The sequence below is a fragment of the Equus quagga genome, chromosome 9 (genome assembly GCF_021613505.1).
Source record: "Equus quagga isolate Etosha38 chromosome 9, UCLA_HA_Equagga_1.0, whole genome shotgun sequence".
Lineage (NCBI taxonomy): Eukaryota > Metazoa > Chordata > Mammalia > Perissodactyla > Equidae > Equus > Equus quagga.
The window spans coordinates 40,278,491-40,305,648 of NC_060275.1; the positions used below are offsets into that span (position 1 = coordinate 40,278,491).

General features: G+C 36.3%; 1 protein-coding gene across 1 annotated transcript in view; it reads left to right on the forward strand.

Annotated features, from left to right (window-relative positions):
• Positions 1–27,158, forward strand: part of CCDC178 (coiled-coil domain containing 178) — a 361,283-nt gene that overhangs the window by 229,088 nt on the left and 105,037 nt on the right. The window contains exon 18 of the mRNA XM_046671168.1: positions 6,817–6,966. Within this exon, the coding sequence (XP_046527124.1) occupies positions 6,817–6,966 (150 nt within the window). The remainder of the gene's footprint in view (positions 1–6,816; positions 6,967–27,158) is intronic.

Below are 27,158 nucleotides of genomic sequence, written 5' to 3' on the forward strand. Positions count from 1 at the left end.
TATTTTAAGCATTTGTGTTCACCACTCTAATTCCCATGAGTCAAAGGGAATGCTTTTGAAGCGACAGTGTTCACAAAGAGACTTGGAGCCTCCATGTCTTGTTTATGCTAACGTCCATCCCCTGCACATTCTCTGAGTCAGTCTCAGGTCTGATGCCCACTTCAGTGACATCAAAGCATCGCTGCATGCAAAACTATCAATCCACTGCCCTAAACTGGCAGATGCACCAAAGGCTCGTGTGGGGACTGCAGGGATTTGTTGGTATGATATCAATGGTGTAATGCATGAGCATAGGTACAGGATCACATGCTACTGGAACATTGGTGCTTGAAACGGAGCATTACTTATCACGCTATGCATCAACTGGATACTAAATATGTGGGTACATTTAAGTGTCACATAGTAATATTTTAAAGTCAAGAGATAAAGAAGACTTAACATGATCTATGAAAGTCTAATTCACAAGTCATAAGTAACAATAATCTAATAGTCCTAAAGGGGCCAAGAAAACATTCCTCTTGACTGACTCACCGGGCTTTGCTCAAATATATACAGCCTTGATCCCTGCCAAATAAACAGGCTGTTCTAAGATTCAGGTCCCTGATTATTTCTTCTGTGAAGCCTTTTCTGACCTTGCTTGCCCCACCTAGTAGAATCAATTCCACCTGGTAGAATTGATTCAGGTACTTTAAGAAATACCTCGAATGGAATTGTTTACACTTCTGCCTCCTCGCATCTAGCCTGTAATCCCTGGAGAAAAAGAGTCACATCTTATCCTCCTTTTTAATCCTTGGGACAGCCAGAGAGCTGGACTCCTAGAGTAAGCTTACTAAGGGTTTGCTAAACAAATGACTGAATGAACAAATAAATAAAGGAACGAAAAACTAGACATGAGGAGGCTCTGGAGTAAAATTGATCAATAAATACTAGTAAGACAACTTTTGTTTTCTGGTAGTTCTGGCAGGAAGTCAATTCTTTGCAACCAGGGGACTCAAGTGAGTGTGGCGCAGTGTGTGTAAGAACACAGACATGGCAGTAACAGCCAGCAGAGCCCTGGCGGGATGCAAGAAAGCAAGGCGCTGTCTGCAGTAAACTATTAATAACCAGGAGTCAGATGACAAACAGATCATCAGAAAATATCATCTGAGACAGTCACACATAATCATATCAGGATAGGACACTTGGAATTAAAACTGGGTCGAAAAATGACAACTCTCTTACAATACATAATTGAAAGAAAGACCTAGCCCTCTGCCTGGTGAATTTGATCCAAACGCCTGTGTTAAGAGTAACTTAGGATATAAATGAAACATTTCTGTAAATACAGTCAGAGACACTAGGACTATTTTAATAAGATTAAACTATTTGTAAACAGCTATGCGGGTTTCTACACAGACATGTACAGTGCAAATATTTTCATTGTAACCATCTCTCTAGAATGCTTGGATCAGGTTTTTTTTTTTTTTTTTTTGTATTCTCCTTTGCTATTAGTCCATCTTAAATTTTTTTAAAAAACCAACAGTTCAAATGAATTTAGACTTTCACCAGGGTAAGTGCGTCTCACTAGGCCTCCACGGATCTCAATGGGTGGCATTATTCCACTGCATTCTACCACAGCCGAGTTGTGCAGGCCTCAGCTGTAAAGGTCTATGCACTTGGGCACTTGTTCTTGCCAGTGAATGCATCAGGCCTAATCTAATCCTGGAATTTGGAATCACATAGACCAAAAAACACGAGACTGGTTATATGTAAACAGCATGCCCATATTGACTTACAATGAAAAGCAGCTTCCAAGGGGACCAGGTTCTAACTCCCTTCAGCTGCCCATTTTCTTGATGTCAACAAGCTAGCTGTCTTAGCCAGATTATAAAAAGACAGTTGCGTGATGGAAATAGGCTCAGACCAAGGTAATTCTGTTATTTGATTTGATTGTTTAATGTCAATAGGTTTTATAAAGACAGCATTGCATAGTGTTAAAGAGTGCTGGCTCACGTTAATGAAGGAAGTATATTGGACTGTGAAGAGTATGGGATCTGGAGCCAGTCTGCCTAGGAGCAAAGCCCAGGTCCTTCACTTAATACTGGAGGATATGTCATATGTGGGTGTGTCCTCCACTTGGTATACCTTGCACAAGATACCTCGTGTTTCAGTTACTATGATCACTTAACAAATACCCTAAAACTTCATGACTCATGAGTCTGTGTGTCAGAAATTTGGACAAGACACAGCAGAGCCAGCTTGTCTCTTGTTTCACACCTTCTGGACTGTCCGTCAGCTGGATGACTTGGAGACTGGGGACTGGAATCGTCTTCAGATGACTCATTCACTCACAGCTGATGCTGACTGCTGTCTGAGAGCAGAGCTAGTGTTGTTTGCCAGAGCACCTACGCATAATCTCTCCATGTGCCTGGATTCCTCACACCCTGGTTCCCAGGGTGAATGTCTCCAAACAGAGGGCCAGGCAGGAGTTATATGCTTTTTAAATAAACTTTTTTAATGAACTAGTTTTTTTTAAACTAGCTTTTTTTAAATAAAAATCTGGCCTGGGAAGTCACGTAGTGTCATTTCCACCATACTTGAGCTGGAGAAGCCGCAAATCTACCCAGGTTCGAGGGAAGGAGAGATAGACTGTGCTTTTGGTAAGGAGTGACGGGGTTCTGGAAGAACATGTGGGAATGAAAATATTTCTGTGGCTATTTTTAGAAAATACAATTTGCCTCACCTGACTTTTCTTTACCTTATCTTCTCTGTCTGTAAACTGAGGATAATAATATAGCAACTGAGACACTTGTGCTGTCTCAGTTCTTTTCATTATATGTGGAATTCATAATTTAACGTTCAAGTTCAGCCTTATTTCTAAGTTCTTGTCTACATATCACAAGGTGAAACATAAATTGTTGATATATGCTCTATAGGTTTGTCCAAAAAGAACCCACTTCTCTTTTTATAATTCCCTATTCTCCACTTCCCCAGTGGGAGAGGTAAAAGAGAAAGGGAAGAGTGAGAAAAATAAACTGAAAAAGGAGAAAATGTAGAAAAAGTCCAAGATGAAATCCATGGCTTAAAGAATAAGAAAGGTCAAGTGGAAAAATAATTGGATCTCATGAGGTAAAACCTGCCTTTATTTTTCAGCATTTTTGGTGACAGAGGAGGAAGCCAGGTCTTTCTTTAGCAACTGTTTCTCAATACTTTCGGGATCATGGGCTAATTACATAACCCAAGACAAATGCTGTGTACAGTTTCAAGGAGTTCACATACCTTGTGAAAGTCAGTAATGTACCCAGAGAAAGAACTCTTGCTAAGTCTGGACAACATGGTATGTCCTTGGACTAATGTTCAGTGCAAAAACATATTGTGTGAATTGTCTTTACATACTTCCTTAAAATCGTCACCTCTCAGGTAGTGTAGTATCAAATAACATCAATTGAATGTGCTTTATAACAAGTGCTTAGATTATCAATAGACGGTTTCGTAGAAGTGGACAAATAAAATGTGTGGCTCTAAAGTGCTAGGTATATGCATTTCCTAACCGATAGTCTGTGTAATCAGTCATTCATTTACTAAAAACCTGTGCACCCACTTATGTCAGCTCTTAGGGGTGAACAAAACAATGGCCTCGGCCCTCATGGAACGTATAATCTAACTTTTGTTCAGCCCTTTATAAATGTGATTTTCATTTTCTAATAAAATATTGGGATAAGAAGCTGTAATATCCCCCAAACATCAAAGGTTAACAAATAATTTGAGATAATAGAGAAAAAAACGTCATCAAGCTAAGTATTTTCCTTACTAAATTCTAGACAACATGGACACTATTAACAGGCATTCATATTCACAGCATATTCTCTTTATCAGGCCTTATTCCCAAAGTTTCATTATCTTAATAATCATTAATAATAGGAATTGAATAAATACCAGGAAATCTGGCTTTAAGAGAGTGTTATATTTACTTGGAGCTTTGGGGTGAGTTTAATACATATGGGAAAAAAACCCAAAAGCTCAGAATTCTACACTCTAATCATATATTTCTGTGATTTTTAATATAAATCTTTCCCACAAGATGACAAATTCTTGAGCTTCACCATTATGTATCAGAGCTTGGCATATAGTAGTTACTAAATAAAAGATTTGACTAAGTAACTGAATGAAAATGAACAAATGAATGGGTGAATGAAATAATATTGTAAACAACTCAGAATGCAGTTATTATAACCTACGGAGATTGCAATCAAACTTCTCTTTAATGGTTTTAGAAAAATATTTTTTTCAAGTTCATATTTAGCCAAGAGCTTGAGTGGAAAGATTCTACTGATAAGATCAGCTGGATTTGAATTTAAAAGCATGTGAAAGTCATCTTAGCTCTCTTATTAGTTTCTTCTTTCTTCTCACCCTTTTATTGTATTACCAACCCCAACTTTTGTGCCCTTTATTAAATATCTTCTGCTGCTATCCTTTTATAAGCTGTTCAGTTCCAGCAGTGGTAGCATTATTTCCCCTGGACATATTTCCACCAATAATCGTCATTCCCTCTTTGTTTCATCTGCATGGTATAATCCTGTTGGTTCAAGGTAAACCAGCCAGAGTTGTGAGGTGGAACCACAGTTAAACATAAAAAACATTTTCAGTGTCAGGAGAATACCATTATTTAAAATTTTTAAAACTTAAACTTCACTGCACGTCTGAAGGTCATTGACTTTCAGGAATAGGTAGTAAATTGACAAATCCTTCTATACATTCATTACTGAGACATGATAATGTAAAATATCATTACTGATGTCACAATGTTTTGAAGATTCATTGCCATAACTACACAATTCAATTTCTTAGTATCTACACTAATTATGGTATATAAAACGGTGAGAACTGGTGTCATACAGAAACTGATAGTATTTGTATTTGGAAATAAAACTGCGTATTACATGGTGAGCAAAGCATAAAGTACCAAATATATCCCCAATTAAGTTTCATTAAATAAATTTAATACAAATCCCACATTTGTAGCACTCCTCTCAAATTTAATGTCTACAGTAGCCATCTAGGGTTTGAAAGAACTGTAATTGAGAAGTTGAATCTCTCAGGCATCAGAGTTGAGCTTTTGTTAAATCAAACAAACAGAGAACCTCAAAATGATTCTTCCTCCTGCCTCCAGTAGAACATTTATCAAAGTTTCAAGTTAATCACTTGAAGACTTGATTTTAATATTAGTGTTAAGACATCAAAAAACATTGTAACCATGTTTTCAAAAGTATCTCCACCAAGAAAAAATATTTATAGAGACTTTGTTATGCTACCAAAAGATAATTCTATACGATTTTCAGCAAATTTACTATATGAAGCTTCTAAAATTTTGAGTTATTGTGCCAGAATTAGGACAAGGACATTTAAAATGGTTCCTCAGTTCATCATTTTGGCTTTTTGAAGAACAGCTATGACATAGTATTAATCATTAGGGATCAATATGGATACTAAGCTTTCATGAGAAATATGTTTGTTGACCTTCATAAATCTTCGTGTGTAAATACAGAAATATTTGTACAGGCAATTTTCTGCTGAATTTACATTTCCTCTATGCACACTCATCCCACAATATATTTTTTAACAACTTATACTAAAGGTTTGATGTGATGGCCATTTTCCCAAAGAGACATTTTTAATTGCATCACAATGGTTATTTTTATATCAAGTTATTTAATCATCATTATCATCATCATGATTAATCTGCATTTATGTGTTTTGGAAACTTTTTGCTACTATAAATGACATTGTAATGAATAAAGCTTTTTGCTTATAATAAACTCCCATAAGATGAATTACTAGATTAGCAGGTTTGAAAATACTTAAGGCTGTTGATAAATTCCATATTTTACTAAGCAGCCAGGGAAAATTTTCTGTCCTAGAAAGGGTAAAAGAATCAGCAACTAAACCAAATTCACACATCTGATTTAAAATGATAGGTAGCCTCTAATTTTCAAATGGGTATTGTTGCAAAAGTTATATTCTAAGAGATTTACACTAGATTTGACACATATTTACTTAGCCATGGGGGGGGTGTCATAAAGTTCTCAACTGCTCACACAAACAGATTTAACTTTCATATATATAAAGTATACTAGCAACAAATAATGGTTCTCTCTGGGTGCTTCTGTTGAGTTCCTTGCTCCATGTCTTTTTTTTTTTTTTTTTTTGGTGAGGAAGATTTGCCCTGAGCTAACATCTGTGCCAGTCTTCCTCCATTTTTTTGTATGTGAGTCACCACCACACCATAGCTGTTGGTCCACACCTGGGATCCGAACCCTTGAACCAGGGCCACCAAAGCGCAGTGCTGTGAACTTAACCACTACATTGCAGGGCCAGCCCTCTTGCTCCTTATCTTTTACTCTTCTCTATGTTTTGAGTGTTTTCTGTGAGTGCTACTACTCTGAACCTCTTGGAAATAGGATTGTAAACTCCCAAGTGTCTTCCACCTATTTGAGCACTGGGGCTTGAGGAAAGGAAAAGGGGGTGGAAAACTGGAAGAAGCCACCTGGGATGCTGAGGGGAACCTCCTAGGACTGTGTACTTCCCAAAGCATTACAGAGGGAACTCCGGGAAAGAGGAACAAAAGCCAGACAGACGCTCCTGATGCAATGTTCAAAAAATACCTGCATCAAGAAAGAAAATTATTAAATCCAAGGAGAATATTGGTGTCAGGGGAAACATCTTTTTGGGCTTATTGTTTTTTACAATATATAATAGTTTTACATAATTTAAGCAATGTAAAAAATCAAACAAATTAAAATGATTTTAATTAAATATATTACTATATTTATCTTCTAGAGAATGCAAGCTGATTCACTAGAAGAAAACCTACGTTTAGCTCAAGAGTATCAGAAATTACAGACTACTTTCTTAACGGAAAAGGACAATTATTTCAATCTATATGATAGACAGTTATCACTTGATGCTCCAATTAGAGATCAGAATCAGGTAGGTTTTTCTTATTTCTAAAAAATAGTGATTTACTTGACATATGTCCTACAAAAAGTAACAAGTGGTCAGTCATGGAGTCTCCAATCTGGTGGTGGACTTTTATATGCTACCAAATGGCATGTGGGTTTTTTTGGTAATGTTTTGTTGTATATTTTTATCAACGTTTTGAAATAGAATTTTGAAAGAATATTTGAGAAATGGAAAAACTCAGCTTCTAATCCACTATTTTCTACTAATTTTATTTTAATTATTATAATCTGGGATACCAAATGTTTGTAGTTCATAGGTTTAAATATATTATCATGGGCTTCAAATTTTAATTCTGTCTATAGTAACTTCCCACGATACACTTCTAATTCTTTGTCATGATATATGGGCTCCAAATTTTGGGGTTTTATTTTCTTATTAGATAGGAGGCTTAGAAAGTTGGAAAAATAGTTGACCCTCTCTGGTTACTGGAAATCACCAAGAATTCTAATATATTCTGTAATGTCTTCTCTAATAATCAGTGAAAAAATAAAACACACAATATGCCACAAATCAAAAAGGAAAGAGAAAGCTCCATTACTAGATGGTTAAGATATAGCCTCTTCCTCTATATTCTTCTCCAGATACTCATTGACAAGAAAAATCATTTTCCTTTTAATCTTTTTTTCTTCCCAGAATATAAATTTCAGAAAATAGAGGCATGATCACTTTTTAATAATTCACCTATCCATAAGAACCAGTGGGCTGCTAATGGATCCTTTCTCCTATTGTTGTCACCCATACTACTGCACTAGAAATTAGTAGTTTAGAATTCCAGTACTATATTTATTCCTCATTATTATGGAATATGGGGAAGACAGAAGGCCAGGATTTGAGTGTAAGCTCTACCAACTACTAGCTTAGTGATCTTGGCAAGTTATTTACCTTTCCCACCTGAGTTTTCTCATTTGTAAAATAAGATTTACCTCAGAGGAAAATTGATAAGTAATAAAAAAGGAAAATCCATAGTTACTTTGAAAATAAAGGCATAGTATGCAATTGTCAGTAACTATTACATTTATCTGGTATGCTGCTTATAAACTCCCCTCTGTTTCCCATCCATCTACTCTCATGAGAGTTAAAGCTCTCAAATATATTGGAAGAGAGAGTGTATTTTTTCTTAAAATTTGTATGAAGTAGTAGCAAGATGAAAGCATATGAAGCAATAAACTTGTTTTGGAAACTATTGAGAATACAACTAAATGCCAAATCTTAGTGTCCTCAAACCCTTGTGCAGGATTCAAAGAAAGGTCATCAATGTCTCCAGGATGCATTTGTCCAATCGCTTCATGCATTTGACGTTGTTATAGAGGTTAAACATGTTCTATTTGTTGCTTACAGTTGAGGAGGAGAAAATAACCAATGGGGGTATTGTATTTCCTTTTCCAACCAGGAGGGAAACAAAGACAAATTGTATGTCTACTCTTTATTAGTTTGTATAGAATCCTTTGGTGGCAAATGACAACTATATTAGATATCTGCATAAATAGTGAAAAACGTATGCCTTTAAGAGAGATCTCTAACATAGTAATCCATAGCAAGAACAAAATGTCTTACTGTCTTGTCTTGATGTAATTTTTGGAATTAAAGCAAATTCTGATCAAGACCCACGGAGTGAGGCCCTGGTATGAACAGACAGTGGAGCATGCTAGGAGATTGGGTTTATGTTTGCGATGATCCTTCAAACGAATCACTTTTAGCACACCTGTTTCAGGGAAACTTTCAAAGATTTATTCGTACTTCCAATCATTTTTCATTTCCATCCTTCAGCGGTGGAGGTCATTAAGTGCAGGCTGCCCTTGTCAGTGTCATGTAGGATCAATTTGCTGCAATGGACAGAGAGGCCTTATTGATGCTGTTAAATCTGTCAGTGAGAAATCGTATGTCATTAGCGTCTAATGCACTGCTTACAGGATGGAATTTGGCCATCAAAACTGAGAAAACCCTTTAATATTTTAGTCCATTTCCTTGATATTGCAGCATTTCCTGTATTTATAGGTTTTAGTCCTTTGGCCTGTTTAGTGTTTGGTACACAAAAGCACCATTCAACCTCTGGTCCCCTTGTTGAATTCCCTTGGCGGATAAAATAGATCTCACTATTAGGAATTTTTTGTGTCTTTTCCCTGTTTTAGATTAATTTCATTGCTTCTGAACATACATTCCTTTTGGTGTGGTAAATAATTATATTTTAATTATTGTGCTTCTTAGGGAGTATTATTCTCTGTACACAAATTATATATTTTCATATCTCTCTGTATTTTAGGCCAAGGGTAGCAAAGAAAACTTAATGGAAGAGTAAAACAAATTAAATGTGAAAAATAATGTCCCCCTCCTTAACACAATTTTATATACAGATGGCTCAAATGTTAGCACGTTATAGTATTACTCTTGATGATAAAATTGTCTGCTTCCTTTGAATGTGTTTCTTGCTATTGTCCTATACTTTTAAAATTTGCAGTGATGGATATTTCTCACTTTAAAAATCAGAAACAAACAAAAATAGTCATGCAAAATTCTTATTTGCCTTGTTCTTGGGTAATGATAGAGTAGAATCCAGTCTAAAATTTCCCAGATTTCAAAATTTAAAACAACGCTAAAGAGGAATGAAGGAAAAATATCTGAAAAACAGGTTGTACTTCCAATTGAAAATAGACATTTTTGTTAAAAGCTTTCAAATATATTTTTCATGTTGTCTTTTTAAAAAAATCCATGAATATGTTGATAAAACCATCATATGTTTGTTTTAATTGCTATCTCAAGTTCTTCAGGCCTGCAGAGAAAGGTGAGCTAAGTGAGTATGCAAACGTTGATGTATTGTGTTGGCTGAAAACAAGGCTTCTTCCAAAACTGCTTAAAAAATATTTTTAACTCTTTTGTAAACCACTGGTAAAACTTAACCTTTACCTACCTCAATTCTTAGTGCTTTCAAACTAAGGGAATACAAATGATTACAGTATCAGTCAGTGCTTAACAAGCACTAATGTGGACCAGGGATCTGTGCCATGCAATTTGCAAATGTTGTCTTTGTAATGTTCCTCAGTAATCCTGGAAAATTTTCTATTATTATCATCGTTTCCAATGTAAGATATGAAACTGAGATTGCGTGTGTCACAAAGTCACTCAAGTAGAGGGAGATTGACTGAGATGAGAATCAAACGCAGGATTTTCTTACGTCCAACCCATTTCATAATCATGACACGCCCTTTCTACTCTAACATCATTGAACAATCCTATACGTGTCTTATCAAGTTTTATAAAGCTCGTAAAATCACAGAAATTATGCATTGTCTCTAGTGTCCAACGAAAAGAGATTCTTTGATTCACTAATTGTTTTTGTAATTTTATCTCATTGAAGCCACTTTTCAATGACGATCTTCTGGTGAGGAAAGGACTATCTATTTAATCAGAACCTATTTAATTTCCATAGGGATTATAGATAGGTTTTGCAACTCAAATTATAAAACTTTTCAACTAAGAAGAGCTTTAGAAATTTTACCTATCTCTTTAAAAGATTATTTTATAGATAAGGAAACTGAGGGCCAGAATAGCTCAGTGAAATAATACATATACAGTTATTAGAAGAAAGGTTGGCCTAGGACACAGTTGTCTTAACTTATGTTCAAATATTCTCTCCAACAGACTGTAGATAATCATGTGCTGCGATGGTTTTCAAGAGTTTGAGTGCACCAATAGCTGAGTAGTAGTAAAAGTAACTGCCAAGGAGATGCTTAGATTGGAGCATCATCTTTAAGTGACCTGGGCTTGTGAAGGAATCGTGTAGGGACATGAATCAGAAGACTACCCTGGAGATCTAAGGGACACTTCTGGGCCTTACAGAATCAGATATCATTCATTCACTCAATTATTCAAAATAAAGAATTAATCATCATTGTACTGACCAAGCTATAATACAGGGCCCAGGAATATGCACCTCATCTCAGCTTCCATGCTGAAGGCTGTGCTCCCCAGAGTCCAAGGGGGTGTTCCCTAGAACAGAGCATAGAATCAGAGCCCAACAACATCCTCTCTTTGCCCCACCAAGGGAAGAATCATGGATTTTTGCTATTTAATCTGCATTGCCTAGGTCTCAATGGACAAAGTTTCCATCTTTTTTTTCCTTTTTTTTTTTTAAACATTGGCCCTGAGCTGACATCTGTTGCCAATCTTTTCTTCTTCTTCTTCTTCTTCTCTCCAAACCTCCCCCAGTACATAGTTGTATATTCCAGTTGTAGGTCCTTCTGCCTGTGCCACATGAGACGCTGCCTCAGCGTGGCTTGATCAGCGTGCTGGGTCCATGCTCTGGATCCAAACTGACAAAACCCTGGGCGGCCAAAGCAGAGCATGCAAACTTAACCACTCGGCCACAGGGTGGCCTCCAAAGTTTCCATCTTAAAGGCTCAGAAATATTCTATCATCCATGGATTTCATTAGCATGTTTTCTCTTCCCTCTTTCAGTTTTCAAACATGAGTTTCCTCTAATACTCACTTTACATTGATTTGATGAGGAGTCAAAGTCATTTCTAGCATAAACAAAATTCTTTACCTAAAGAGATGTGAAAGCTGTTTTATTCTCATTTTTATAAATATTTTGTATTGTTTGTTATCTTGCATATATTAGAATTAGACTTTGAGTGGTGCCTTTTGTGTGCTTGTTTCAGCGTAGATAGAAATTCATTTCTTCGCTAGGAAAATCATAATTTTTAAAATAATTTTTGCCTACAACCCCTACTTAAAAGCTCTGTCAATATCTCTGCCTCTCTTTCTTAGGACATACCTATCAGCGTGCACACACACATTTGTTCTAAAGGCGTTACCACACTTCATAGACTGATGAGCTTGCAGTAAATTCCTACTGCCCCCTTTCTCTAAAGAACTCTCAAGCACTCTCTGAAGAGCTTTTGTGATCTCTGAGACAGGAGTAGACAGCTGGTCATCTATTGTTTTATCCCAGTGAATTTCCCTTCTGTTGTCTAAACTCCACAAGAGAAACACCAAAAACTAAATGTTTACTTCTGGCTGATACTTAAGAAAGATCAACTTGGCTTAAATCAAACCAGTTCTTCAGTCTAGTACCAGTTTTGAGTGAATTGTAGACTTACGTATCTTATGCAATTTTGAGAAGATCATCTGGTGGAGTTGCATAGCAATAAGCATCTTTTTAATGTTAGCAACATCTTAAAAGTTATTTCTAGAGTATGACGGGACCCTGATATATCAAAGACACTCAAGGTGAAATCATCGTATATGTATATTCAGTCATTCTCCACTGAGGGCTGTTTTGTCCCCCAGAGGATATGTGGCTATCTGGCAATGCCTGGAGATGTTTTGGGGATGGGAGTGGAAGGGGTGCTCCTGGCAGCTAATGGGTAGAGGCCAGGGATGCTGCGAAAAATCCTACAATGCAAAGGACAGCATCTTCACACACACGCACACGCCCCAAAACATTTTGCAGCCCGAAATGTCAATAGAGCTAAGGTTAAGAAATCCTAATGCAGAGAGAGAAAAAGATTTAGAGATATAGCTATGTGGTATATGTGACATATATATATATACTCTATATCGTATATATATATACATATACATGTGGCACACTGCATACTATATCCCCTTTTTAAAGACTTAAACTGCATTTGCACGCTAAGGATTCTGAGAAATCCCATTTTAAGAAAACTGTTAACTCTGTTAACCCTGAATTTCCTATTGTCCTTGGAAGCCTTTCTTAGGAAACCTATTTACAATAAGCAAACTTAGCATCTAGTGGATTAAACCTTGAAAAATGTCATTTTATATAGAATAGGAGAAAATTTCATGTCATAAATCATACATTCGAGAACTTTTGCTTACGTATAACGTTAATAAAGAAGAAATAAACAACGTGTTCTTTATATTACCTGGAAAAACTTGGAATATTTTCAAAATAAATAGGTTATGTTTTTGGAATCCATATAGATTCAGAACCCTGACTTTTTTTAACGCTGTAGTGCAGCTATAAAATGAAACAGTAGCTTTTATCACTCAAAAGCCACTTTTTAAAAATTACAATAAAACAAGTCAAATGTTCATTGCATGCGCCTCCTGTGATAGGTGGATTTCTACTTAGGCTTGTCTAAGGTATGGTTTACGACCACAGTTGATTTGCAACGCTGTGGGAGTACCAGTGTAGTGATTTTTTTAGTTTCAAACTACACATACGCATCACAATGACCTAAACATTTGAAAAAACTGCTCTTGTAATCATCTTTCCCCTAATCTACAGCACTGTATGTAATAATCATTGATTAATATAAATATTAATGTGGGAAATGCATATTCATATAGTAAAGTTTTCTTTAGGTCATTTATTCTTTCTTCAGAGTTGTACTGAAGGTGGGGAGGAATATCTATGGGCAGCTTATTTAATTCCTCGGAGCCTCTGAACAATGGGAATATTAACATTTCCCTAGCAGGATTGTTGTAAAACATATATAGTAATAATTAACATTTATGAAGTTCTTACTGTGTGCTAGGCACTCTGCAAGCTTTTATAAGTAATCTTATTTAGTTTCCTCAACAAGCCTCTGGAAAATAAATAGATATTTTAAGTTAAAACGCTTAGAATAACTTTTCACAAACTGCTTATTTTGCATATAGAAGATATTACTACTTATAGCTATTATTCTTTAGATAAATATATGTCCCTTACTTCTTGGACCAAATCTTGGTGTGGCTATACTATTGTAAAAGTCCTTCTAATTTATAATAGGTATTAAATAGTTGATGCAACTTGAGAATATGGGATAAATTATGGGAGAGAGGATAGACATGTAAAGTAATAGCGACATTATGATAATCTATTGGAAAAGCATGCAGGTGCTGTAAGGAATAGAGCAATGGACAGACATCTAATTGGCTGGGTGAAGCTGAGAGAGGGTTACAGGATAGAAAACCATATATATGTGGGAAGGCATCAGAGACAGACTTAGCAATGGCACATGGGTTAGTTGCATTTGTGCACAAATCTTATGCAAAAAACACCAATTGGAAAATATACATTTATAAAAATATTCCATTCACAATAGCTAGAACAAGCAAAAATTTCCTAGAAATAACCTAACATAATATGTTACTAGAACCTTCATAAAGAGATCTGTAAAATTTCACAGATGGAGAAGATGACAATAAAGACAACACATGCCATGACAATACTCAACATTTTAATTTGCTGGGATCTGGCATCTTCACATTGCAATTTTAAAGCAATTTCAAACAATCCACAATCACTTCAATTATGACACAACTAAACAGGTTTTATTTATATCCATATTTCCAGAGAACATGTTTTGTATAAAGTGAAATGTGTTCTATTATACACATTCCGTGTATACCCATATAAACCTAGTTTTCCTACTAAGGAAGAAGTTACTCAATTTTTTGAGGTTCTTTAATTCACTAGGCACTAGGTCGTGAGTCATATTTCTTCTGTTTTCTTGAAATGGACCTGAGTGAATTAACATTACCTCAAAAATATAGCAATTTACTTGTACAATCATGCCCTTTAAGTGTTTGTTAATAAGTGACTACAGAAAAATATTGTGGACAGATAGGCATTAAAAATATTTTCCCTTTTTTCAGCTGAAGGGTATCTCTCGCAGCTTTCCCATCAAAGTAATCCTGAATCTGACAGATGTCCTTTTTAAAATCTTATACTATTCCATCATAGTAAATCTCTGCCCAAAAAAATGTACACACAGCCAACACATTATCTGAGAAAAGGAAGATAATAACACAGTGAATAATATGGTTTTAGAATTTTGTGACATTGTGTTAGATATAAAATCATTTTCAAATTATTTCCTTTGGGGCTGGTAATCAGAATAGTGTGGTCTTTCAAGGAAACGTCTTTATTTTAAAGAAAGATATATGCAACGTACTCATATGTTATTGAGAGAAGGATGTAAAACAAAGCTACTATCTGCATGACATACATAGAAAAAGAGCAAAAATGTTATCTGTAAAAGCAGAAAAGAATTTGGCTTGCTTGACTTTTTGTATCAAGCATGCTACAGCAATCTTTTGATTCTAATATGAAACTATAGTAAGGATCATTGCACTAATGCATGAGGATTTGTGATAATGTTGCAGAAATTTTACTGTCAAAACTGAACTACAGTGTAATGACTTTTGTTATCATGGTTTCTAATAACTATTCAGCATGAATTGACCCTACATATGTTTTGCTGCAATAATGTGTCAGTAACTCAAAAAGCTAAAAAGGAAATAAGAAACAGTCAATATGATACTATGTATGACTTCATGATAACCTTTCTCCATTCTTCTTATTAATATTGTTAAAACAATTATAACACAAATGGTATGCAAACTATAGGATCACATGGAAGTAAAAGCTTAGACGCATTGTGACAGTTCTGGTGAAAGATGCCTAAAAAGCTCTGTACAAGAAAACATGTTCTCTGTTCACCCTGAGAACTAGTTATTGGTCAGTCCCTTAGTCCTTCTGACTGTTACTCCCTGCTGTCAGCAGCCTTTGATATGTTTCCTTTCTTCCCCCTACAGTGTGTTAGTTTCTTCTCCCTTATATGAGATATCCCTTTATTTATTTCTTCCTATATCTTTGCATCTCCCCTTCATTGCAGCATATTTTCACTTCAGCATCTCTTCACTGCGGTAAACAAGAGAAAATCAAAATAGTTTCTATTTCACATCTCCTGTGTGACGGTCACCACGCTATATGCATTTACAACATGTGTAAAGCATTAAACACTACGCCTATCATGTCATAAATACTCAGTTACAGATAACATTTTCATTTTTATTCTATTCTCATTGTTTAACTTATAAAAACTCTGTGACAACTGGGAATATCCCCATTTTTCCTTGGGAAACTAAGGGCTGCTATAACAAAGGACCACAGACTGTGTGGCTTAAACAATAGAAATGTATTGTCTCCCAGTTTTAGAGGCTAGAAATCCAAGATGAAAGTGTCACCAGGGTTGGTTCCCTGAGGCTTCTGAAGGAAGCATCTGTTCCAGGCCTCTCTCCTTGGCTTGTAGATGAGCATCTCCTCCCTCTGTCTTTACATCATCTTCCCTCTGTATGTGTCTGTCCAAATTTCCTCTTCTGATAATGACACCAGTAACATTGGATTAGGGCCCACCCTAATGACCTCGTTTTATCTTAATTATCTCTGTAAAGAGCCTATCTCCAATTACAGCCACCTTCTGAGGTCCTGGGGGTTAGGACTTCAACATATGAATTTGGGGAGAGGGACACAATAAAACCCACGTTAGGTGCTTTGTTGTAAACTTAAGGCCACAATACTTCTAAGTGGGAACCGGTGCTGAGATTCGAAGCCAGGCCCCTTGGACTCAAGCCCATGGACTTTCTGCTATTCCACAGCTTCTCTTACATTCTTTTTCTCTACCCTGAAGAGCCCATTATCCATTTACTATAAATCATTGTCTCTCTTTACTTGCAAAAGTATTTCAATTATAAATACTTTGTTAGACCTATGATACCGGGCATGAGTATGATTAAGCAGTGCCTAGTAATGAAATACTTTTCGATGGAGAGATTTTATGGTTTTACACAGGAAGTGGCAGATCATTTATGTTTCTGATCAATAGTCAGAGATCCAAGCAAAAAAGTACTTTCTCCACTAAAGAAACTTTAAATTTCCCCTCCTCTTGCCTCAGACTGCCGAACACATATTTGCCAAAGCAGCTGACCCTAATTCCATTGAGATTGCAACAGAAATTAGGAGGAAGACACAGGGCATATATTGTTAAAAAAGAGGAAGAAAGAGAGAGCAGCAGCTCCAAGAAGGAGCCAGGATTTAGCAAAGAATACAGAGGGAAGCAAAGCTTTCTGTGAAAATATGATGATAGAGCTAGAGATTCTGGGAAATATGATGGCATGACTAGAGTTTGACACACACACACATACACACTCCAAGGTGCCAGGAAATAATATTATAAAGAATATTATAATAATCAATGCTAGTAAGATAGGCTGCTGACAAATATATTGTATAAATAGAATTTCTCCCAAATCAGCAGTGATTTGGAGAAAAAAAATAAAGATACTGAGTGCTGATAAGTAGAAACTCCCATTCCTAAAAGAATGCTGAAATGTGCCAGTGAGTGGAGGATGGAAATATGGTAACCTCACCTCCCCAAATATCCTCCTGTATTGGAAGCTTGCGCACTGAGGTGAGGACTACCATAGCGAATCCCCTTTCAGGCTTGAAGACTCAGCTTCTGAAGAGCAATATCCACTAAGGTGGATGGGGCCTTTCCAACCTGGAGATGCGAGGACTGGAGGTATCCCTCATGGGTATCTGTGAACAGTCCCTCTGAAGTCACTGTTGCAACCATGCACCAAGAACACCACAGCCTGCCTGTGAGAGAGAAAGGCACACATTGGAGCTGCCACAAATAAAGAGCCAGCTGGTCTCGGGGCTTATCTCTAGCGATGTCTCACCAAGTTTTAAACTTCAGGGATAAAGAAATAATTCTGAAAAGATCCATTTATAAGAAACATAGGGGGCAGGCCCAGGGGAACAGCAGTTAATTCGCACGTTCTGCTTTGGTGGCCTGGGGTTCGCCGGTTTGGATCCCGGGTCAGGACCTATGCACCACTTGTCAAGCCATGCTGTGGTAGGCGTCCCACATGTAAAATAGAGGAAGATAGGCATGGATGTTAGCTCAAGGCCAGTCTTCCTCAGCAAAAAAGAGAAGGATTGGTGGCAGATGTTAGCTCAGGGCTAATCTTTCTCAAAAAAAAAAAAGGAGAAGAAGAAACATAGTGCCTACGGAGGGAGAACATTGCACTAACTTCAGACTTAACATCCTCAATGTTTTATGACAGAAGACAATTAGAAAAATATCTACATAAATTTAAAGTTTAAGACACCCAAGAATGCTGAATCCAGGCAAATTATTGTTTATGTGATGGAAACAGAAAGATATGTTCAAATGAGCAAACAAACAACAAACACAGCAAGTTTTAAAAATCCAGATGGCCAATAAACATAGGAAAAATGTTTCTACCTCTGAAAATTGTGTACATACAAATTAAAATGAGGTACGAGTTTTCGACTCTGGTTTTGAAAGATCAATAAGATTGATTACACACAGTGATGGGAGAAGAGTGTGTGGGACAAGAAATATCTTCATAAAAGATGAGAACTCTCATTTGTCCATAACCGAATTCAGCGTGGTACCTGCATACTCCATAGTCCTGTCTTTCTTCCTGTTAAAATGGAAGTACTTCAGCTCCTAATACAGATAAGCCTCTTCACCTGTGCTCTGAATTCCATCCCCCTTCACCTTCTCATAGCCATCATTCATACAATTTTCTCATCCTTCTGAATCCTCAGATTTTTCCCTTTACACTGGATTATTTCCATCATCCTACAAACATTCTGTAGTATTTACCATCTCAAAAACCTCTGTTGATTCCATGTTCCCTAGAACCCTTCGTTTTTTGTTAAAAATTTTGGAATGAGTTAGCATTTGCAGGCTTTACCTCGTCACTTCCCATTCTCTTGTTTGAAGTACCACTTGTCAACGACTTCCATGATGTCAAATCCAGTAGTATATATCAGACTCCATCTTGCTCAATTGCTCAACAATATTTTATCACTACTAACTATTCGCCTTCTTGAAGCATCTTTTGCCTTGGCCATGATCCATGGTCTCCTATTTTTTCTCCCACCTCGCCGGAGACTCTACCTCTTGTATTAGCAATTCTTATTCTACTCATCTTCCAAATGTTGGGATACTCCAGTGCTCAGTGGTGGGATTTTTACCCACATCTTCTCTTTAGGCGGATGCCTAAAGATGAATGAATTACACAAGCCTAATTTTGAGCAAATGAAGTCAGACAGAGCACAACCTGTATGATTTTTGTCTATATAAACAGGATGAATTAATCTATGTGGTTAGAAGGCGGGAGAGTAGTTATCCTCAGCAGGAAGTAGTGACTGGAAGAGAACATAAAGGGTATTTGGGAGAATGCTGGTAATGTTTTCTTTCCTGATCTGGGGAATATGTTCAGTTTGTGAATAATTCATTGAGCTATATACTTATGATGTGCATACTTCAATATATGTATATCATAATTAAATTAAAACAAAATCATCCAGTGACTTACCACAGTATTCAGAAGAAAATACACACTTCTTGCCCTGACTCCCTGACTGCGTAATCCACTCTCTTTCCCCCTCATATTTATTCTCTTGCTCACGCCACTCTGTTCTATCCACAGGCTATTTTTTGATCCTTGACCACTAGGCTCATTCTCAGTGTAAGGTCCTTGACATTTCAGATCCTTCCAAATGTAAATCTCCTCCCAAATTATGTGATACGGGTTTCACATAGCAAATCCCCCTAAATATTTGTTGACCATGGGCTAAACAACTCTCCCTATTTTGGATTTCCTTATGAGCACCAGCTTCAATTTCTTTTATTGCCTGAGACACTTTTGAGGGGAATATCTTCATATTTTCTCTAAATTATTTGTTTTCTTGCTTTTTAATCATATTTTTTAAATGTGGCTTGAATCCTTTAATTACAAAAGCAATACATATAGAAGGCAGAACATTTGGAAAACACAAAAATAACCAAACTTTATCTTTGAATTCATTAAAAAGTGTGGTATTAGTGACTAAAACAGGAAACGAGTATCTTGATGGTGATTAAATAGAACAAAGAAAAGGCAAAAGGATTTTCTTAAGTCTTTGCTTGTCGTACTCCTTTTACAACTTTCTATGGAGCGTTAGCCATTTTCACAGTATTCACATTGTTGATTAATATTCTAATGAGTCCATTTTTTTCCAAATGTCTGTTTTGTGTGTTTATATTATTCTATTCTTTTCAATTTTTATCTCCTGCTTTTACTGACTAAGTAAATGTATAATTACCCAGAGAGTTGATTAATTACGTAATGCAGGTCATCTAATAGCAGTTGACTAAATGGTCCCCAGGACCAGTTCATGGGAGCTACATCAAAATATTAGTGCATCTTGATGTTGAAACTTCAATTATCCTTTAATTGAACATTCAAGCATGTTGTGCATCCACAAACCTAAAAATAATGTGGTTAAGTTCATCTTTTCCCAAGATTTTCAATTAAAATGTTACAAAGAACAGACTCCTAGACCTCCTGAAAATAAGATGGATTGTCACTATCATTTTTCCTTGTCTCTGCGGCCTGTAATGCTATCACAGAACAAGATTAAATGGGTCTGGCATGATTTGCTATTCAAAAAACCATGTTGGTGTTTCATAGAACCCGTACCTTTCCAGGTGATTAAAATTTGATTGATTACTTCTTCTGCTATCTTCCCAGGTAGCCAAGTAACCAAGTCTTATTCTTTTACCTCTTTAAAGATGCAAAAATATTTTGCTTTTCCAAATTATTTTCATTTTAAATTTAAAAAGCCCTTAAAATATTGCAAAGACTTCTTCTTCTGGATTTTCATGCAGACAGCTGCTTTTCAAAATCTTGTAAATTTTATATAAAGACAGCTCTTTTTGCTTTTCTATTACATGTCTACATGGCTAACTGATTCTCCTCAGGTGCCCATCCTTCCACCATGGCTATTTCACCCAGATCAACAGTGTACAACCACTTTCTCCTAAAAGGCAGTGGTGAAGAAGTCATTTAACTCCAGCCTGTTTGCTGCTCACTGTATAAACCTCTTTGTTCAATAATTCACTATAATTAAACAAATATTGGTGGAGCACATACCATTTTTCCTTCTTTCAGTATAGCTATTTATTTTCTAATTCTCTTCCCTAATTGATTTGAAGATTTATTCCCATATTTATGGTTCTCTGTTGATAACTCCTGTTCTATCTTTGTAATGCGTCTCTATGCATTTGTGCCATATTTTCTCTTGCATTTGTCTTTATTAATCAGCATTAATTTAAATTTGAAGTTCTTTCCCTTTGTCTTTAATGCCATATTAATGTCTGAGTTTAACCAATTTTGTCTCTTGCTGTTTTCATCACCCTTTCAATTCATAGCCAGATTATGTTTCTTATGTGGTTTCTTGCCGTACCCTAACCTAACTAATACAAATATTCCTGAAGACCTTTGTCCTAATCTTCATTACTTCATTTTAGAGTATCTGCTGTGCTAGGTGGAGAGATAAGACAGATGAAGAGATAAAGATGTTATCCACACATAAGGCACTGGGTGGTAGACTTTTTTTAAAAAAAAAATCTTCCTTTACCTTTGAATTTATTTCATTACCACATTACCACATGCTTCAAGATTTATATCTATCATCATTTCCTCAACTGTTTCATAGCAACAAAAATCAAAGCAAGATAAATCCGTGGTCTTTTCACTAAAAATATGTTTCCAAAGTTATAATGTCTCTGAATTACTTTTCCAGAAGAGATCTGGGTAAAATCCTCCACTGATATCTAATTTGAATCAGAGATTTCCACAAAACTGAGGCATAATATTCTGGTATAATCCTCTATAAGGGGCCGGCCCCATGGCACAGTGGTTAAGTTCACATGTTCCACTTCCAGCCCAGCATTCGCCAGTTTGAATCCCCAGTCCAGACCTATGCATCGCTTGGCAAGCCATGCTGTGGCAGGCGTCCCACATATAAAGTAGAGGAAGACGGGCACAGATGTTAGCTCAGGGCCAACCTTCCTCAGAAAAAAAGGGAGGAGGATTGGAGGCAGATGTTAGCTCAGGGCTAATCTTCCTCAAAAAAGAAAAAATCGTCTATAAATGTCCACCATGGCAAATCTTGAATATCTATAAAGAAACACATCAGCAGTACTGATGACCTACAATTTCAACAAAATAAAATTACTTTGTGAAGACCTGGCTAAGCTGTTTCCTCGTTCTAAGCCTCATTTTCCTCGTCTCCAGTGTAATTCGTGCTAAGATTTGGTATTCAAAATTTTCCGTTTAAAGAGTTTCTCTGCAGAAGTAGAATAAATGATTGAATAGAAAGCATATGCTATCATAAAGCCCTTTGAAATCATTTAATAAAATGCCAGAAATAGACTTTCAGATTCCCTTTCTTTCATCCAACATCAAATAAGGGATCAAGCACAGTATTTAGGCTTATTAGTGAATTTAAAGTAAAATTTATAGATCACTCATTATTCAGATAATCAAAACTTGGCAATGTATTTACTTTCATTTAGTGTTATATTTGTATTTCAGTAAGAGGAGATCATAATATTTTAAGATCAGTTAAATATACAATCATTAAATTGATTCTTTTATGTATATACTAAATGTTCACTTTGTGTAAATAAAAAAATGACAATTCCAGAGTCTGTCTAGTTTGGGGTTAAAAAGGAAAGGAGTAAGACATATTAAAATAATGTCATAAAACTGGATTATAAAAGTGTAGGTTAAAAAGGTAACCATGTTATTCACATTGAAGTAAGCCTGATAACATACCTAAAATATTTCCATATTTTAGTGGACTGGAAAACACGTTAAATAAATGTGTAATTTTTCTAGATTTTAGGACATATAATTTTCTAGATGGTAGCAATGTGTAAGATTTTTCTTTAGCATAAGTATCAGGTGTATGCAGAAATGCAGATATGTAATAGAATAGGTCATCTTTATATCACTTGATTATGGATTTAAAGGAAAGTTTTTGTTGTTGCTTTTTGTTGGTTTTTGCTTTGTTTTTGGTGGCAGTGCCATTAAATTTTCTGCATCTTTTTCAGTTCATGTAAAAAGCAAACTCTTATTGAGAGAAATATTCTATTTTTATAAAATTCCTGTACACATTCATCACACATTTTCTCAAAGAGACTTCAAATTAGCAAACTTTATAATATGAGAAAGTTTGAAGTCCAGCTCAGTATAACAATGTTTTTTTTAAGTATTGGATTCACTGTATTCACCAATGGTGAGAAAGTTAGAGCTGGGTCTAGATTTCAAAGTTCAGCAAGAATGGACTATGTCAGAAAACTAAAAAAAAAATGAAAAGAGAAAGAAATTGCAAACCTTTGGTGGTGAGTAGAGGGCATAAAATCATTTATTCACTTATTCAAAAATCATGTTTGGGGAAACTAGAACTCTGCCAGGCAGTGAAAATTCAAAGACAAGACAATGCCTGCATCTTGGAGGAGGTTTCCTAGCACCATTAGCAATGGCCTTTCCTCAAAAGATGTTATAAAATCTCTAAGGCAAATATTGTTAATAGAGTATTACAGGGCAATTCAAGAATGGCTAAATTTATTAGAGACGGTAAACTTAAATTTCCATAAAATGGCCTTTATCAATCAGAAACTGACATTGCTTGGCTCCTTTTATGAGTGATGCTCTGAGGATTTATGTCCACAAACAATAATTTAAGAAGTTAGTTTAAGAAACTTAAGAAACTTGAGACTCCTTGTAACTCCTCCCAGACTTCACAGAGAAGTAGATACCCGTACTGGGTCTTGAAGGTGGACATGCTAGGAGATGGACACACTTCAGAGAAAGATATGCATAAGCTTAGACCAAAATATGGGAGAATATTGAATCAACAGGGGGCCACAAATAAGTATTAGGGAGAAGGAGGTGCAGATGGCCTCGTAGAGAGGCAGATATTAGGAAAAGGTAGATCAAAGACCTGGAAGGTTAAATAGGGAAACCAGGAAGAATCTTATATGCTGGGTCTAATAGCTTGGATCTTATACCCCAGGCAATGGAAAGCCTTTGAAACATTTTAAGCTTGACTACGGCATGACTAAATTTATGTTTTAGAAAAATCACCCTTGAAGTGATATGTAGATGGCGCTGCAAGATTTGGGCTGAAGGCAGAAAGTCTACATAGAAAGTAGTGAAATTCTCCAGGTTAAAGGTCATGACAGGCTATGCCAACACCATGACAATGTGAGGAAAGTGAAGGGTGCAAACTGGGAAAAGATTTAGGAGGTAACTACAAAAGGACTTAGTGACTTGGAGGTGAGAAGTAAGGAGTCTGATACCTGTTCAGCAAATTTGTATGACTTTTTTCTACATTTGAGGCATTGTTCCACTCACCAGAGGCATGCAATATATGGGTGATTCTATAAATTGCAGAACGAATTACTTGGACAGCTCATATAGTTTAGGAGCAGGTTTCAGATAGAAGAGAATGTGTTGCTATCTGCCTATGATGATTTTGAGAAATTGATGATGTAGTCAGCAGTTATCAACACCAAGTCGGAATACAGGTAAAAGGTTGAAGGTAGAGCTATAAATCTGGAGTCTTTGAATTGCATTTATTTGATTTTGCTTTTGAATTATTTTTATTGGAATTTATACATATCATATATATTTATGACAAAAATTCTAACACATTTCCCCGGGTCTTCTTCTAAGTGTTGTACATGTGTTATCACATTTAATCTTCAAAACTGTGTGCGATGCTAATTATTATTATAACCACTACACAAATGAGAAAAGGGAAGAGCAGGAAGGTGAAGCACTTTGCCTGGAGCCACTAGTAAGCGAGGGGCCGTACCCAAACCGGAGCAGCCCGGCTCATGTAACCACTCCTCAATGCTTCCTCACTGGAAAAATTATCACTACATTTAGAGTGATGTCATACTTCTGTACGTTTTTTGGGAAAATTATTTCTTAATTTCTCATTTTACCTGTGTCTTCTGATTCTGTCATTGCAACAATTTTAAAATATTTGTATCTAGATATCAAACTAGGACTACTACTTCCAAAAACATAAGTACCTGATTGAAATAAATTTTCAGCACGCAAAGGTGACTAGATACAGTTATTTTATGTTGTCCTCTGTTATATTCTTAATAATTGTATTTTCATATGCTATCTTTGACTGTAAAATCAGTGAGTTGAACACCATTAGAGGTGAGGAATTCTGCATTTTGTTATCTCAGGAGATTTTAACTTTCTTCATTAAGTTCTATACATCTATACTTACGTATTCTTAAGTCAGTTTCCAAATTATTAAACCATAAGAAGGGCCAGGCCCAGTGGCACAGCAGATAAGTTCGCACGTTCCACTTTGGTGGCCCGGGGCTCACGGGTTTGAATCCTGGACTTATGCACTGCTTGTCAAGCCATGCTGTGGTAGGCATCCCACATAAAGTAGAGGAAGATGGGCACAGATATTAGCTCAGGACCAGTCTTCCTCAGCAAAAAAGAAGAGGACTGATGGCAAATGTTAGCTCAGGGCTAATCTTCCTCAAAAAAGTTTCAAGAAAATCTGGATATGTTCAAATTTACAAGTAAAACATCAGTTCACTTCTGACAAAACTCCTGGCATCTTGCCTTTACTAACACCTTTGTTTCAACTATCAAAGACTTGGAGCATCCTTTGGGGAATGTGCCTTGGGAATACTGACTTATTCCCATGAAACTGTGGTTTACAATATTTTTCCTGTGTAATCTCTGTGTGGCTGAACCTTCCCCATTTCTAAAGGGCTATTTTAGCAACCTACAGAGCAATCAGGAGGTTTGCTATTTCTATCTCTAGCATTTCAGCTTTTGCTGGTGCTTCCTGGGCTGGATCTCTCATTTATTGACCACATCCATTGAGGATTCAGAATTGTGGTCCATTTCTGGGGGTTGTATGCTTCTTCCTTTTCATCAGTAGTCACCTTGATATTTTAGCCTACAGCTACAAAATACAGAGAGAGAGTTCTTACTGAAAGATTGACAACCTCAGAAGAGTATTTTATGCATGTAAAACAGTGTGAAAGTCCTAGCTTACCTCGACATTTCCTTGTAACACCCAAAGAAAGAGACATTCAGTTTGTTTTTTAAAAAGGCTATTCCCGCAGATAGTCTTTATATTCGTGTCATGATTCTCCATCCTCTGGTTTGTGCCCTGCACACTCCAACTCTTTTTTAGAAAATCACCACCCACCCACTCTAGGGAAGAGCTCTATTCCTTTCACAAAAGGAGGTCTTGTTTTATGGCTCCTACCTGATGCTACATCCCAATCGGTACCAGGTCTTCTAGCTGTTCACTGAAGCCTTCTTGTCACTGTCCACTTTGTTTACAAATAGAGAGTGGACTCAGACCCATGGAGAAGAGTGAAAGTGGGCCCTTAAACTCTTCCTCAGCTTTCTCACCAGTGGCAAATTGCATACACACTACCTACTTTTAAGATGACTTTTTAAGTAAACATATTTCTCCAAAGCATTATTTTGTCTTGGAAACAACAGAGCCACAATCTGAAGGAAAGTTATTTCTCCAATTTGGCAGGCCTTGAAGAAGAGCAAATTCTATTTGGCTTTGCCCAGAACCTGGTTACTTTATGAAAAAAAAAAAAAAAGAAAAACCCATTCTAGCTTGTAATAGCTCTGTCTTGGTTACCAGAGAAATAACATAAATTCCTGTTAACATCTTTTGATGCAACATCTCTCTCTGATAGAAAAGTGGTGAGGAGTTAGCTAGTTCCTCCTCCAATATCTGATAGATATCTTCTTTTTAACAGATAGCAAGTTTAGCCTCTTTTTAAAAATTTTAATAGGGTTTATTTTTTATAGAAACTTTAGGTTCACAGCAAAACTGAGCAGAAAGTACAGACTTCCCGTATACACCCCAAAACTACGCACACACAGCCTCCCCCACTATTAACATCCTACACTTAGCGGCACATTTGTTACCATTGATGAACTTACATTGACACATCATTATTGCCCAAAGTCCATAGTTTAGTTTACATTAGAGTTCACTCTTGGTGTTGTACATTCCATGGGTTTTGACAAGTGTATAATGAGAAATTTATTGACCATCGTATTTGATACAGAATAGTTTCATTTCCACTGAAATGTTCTGTGCTTTGCCTATTCGTCCCTTCCTCTCCATGGACCGTTGCAACTACTGATCTTTTAACAGTCTCCATGGTTTTGCCTTTTCCAGAATGTCACATAGTTGGAATTATAAAGTATGTAGCCTTTTCAGATTGACTTCTTTCATGTAGCAATATGCATTTAAAATTCTCCCGTGTCTAGACTTTTCAAAGACAATTATAGTATTTAAATTATGTCTTTTATATCCTGTGACAACTTATGCTAAATGTCTAAAGACAGAGACTGATGGAAATATTTATTTTCTTGGGAAAAAAATGTAAATTCTAGTTAACTGTAGGTTGGAGATATTGATTATGATGGTCTCAGATGCCAGCATTTAAGATGAATGAAAAATAGGAGAC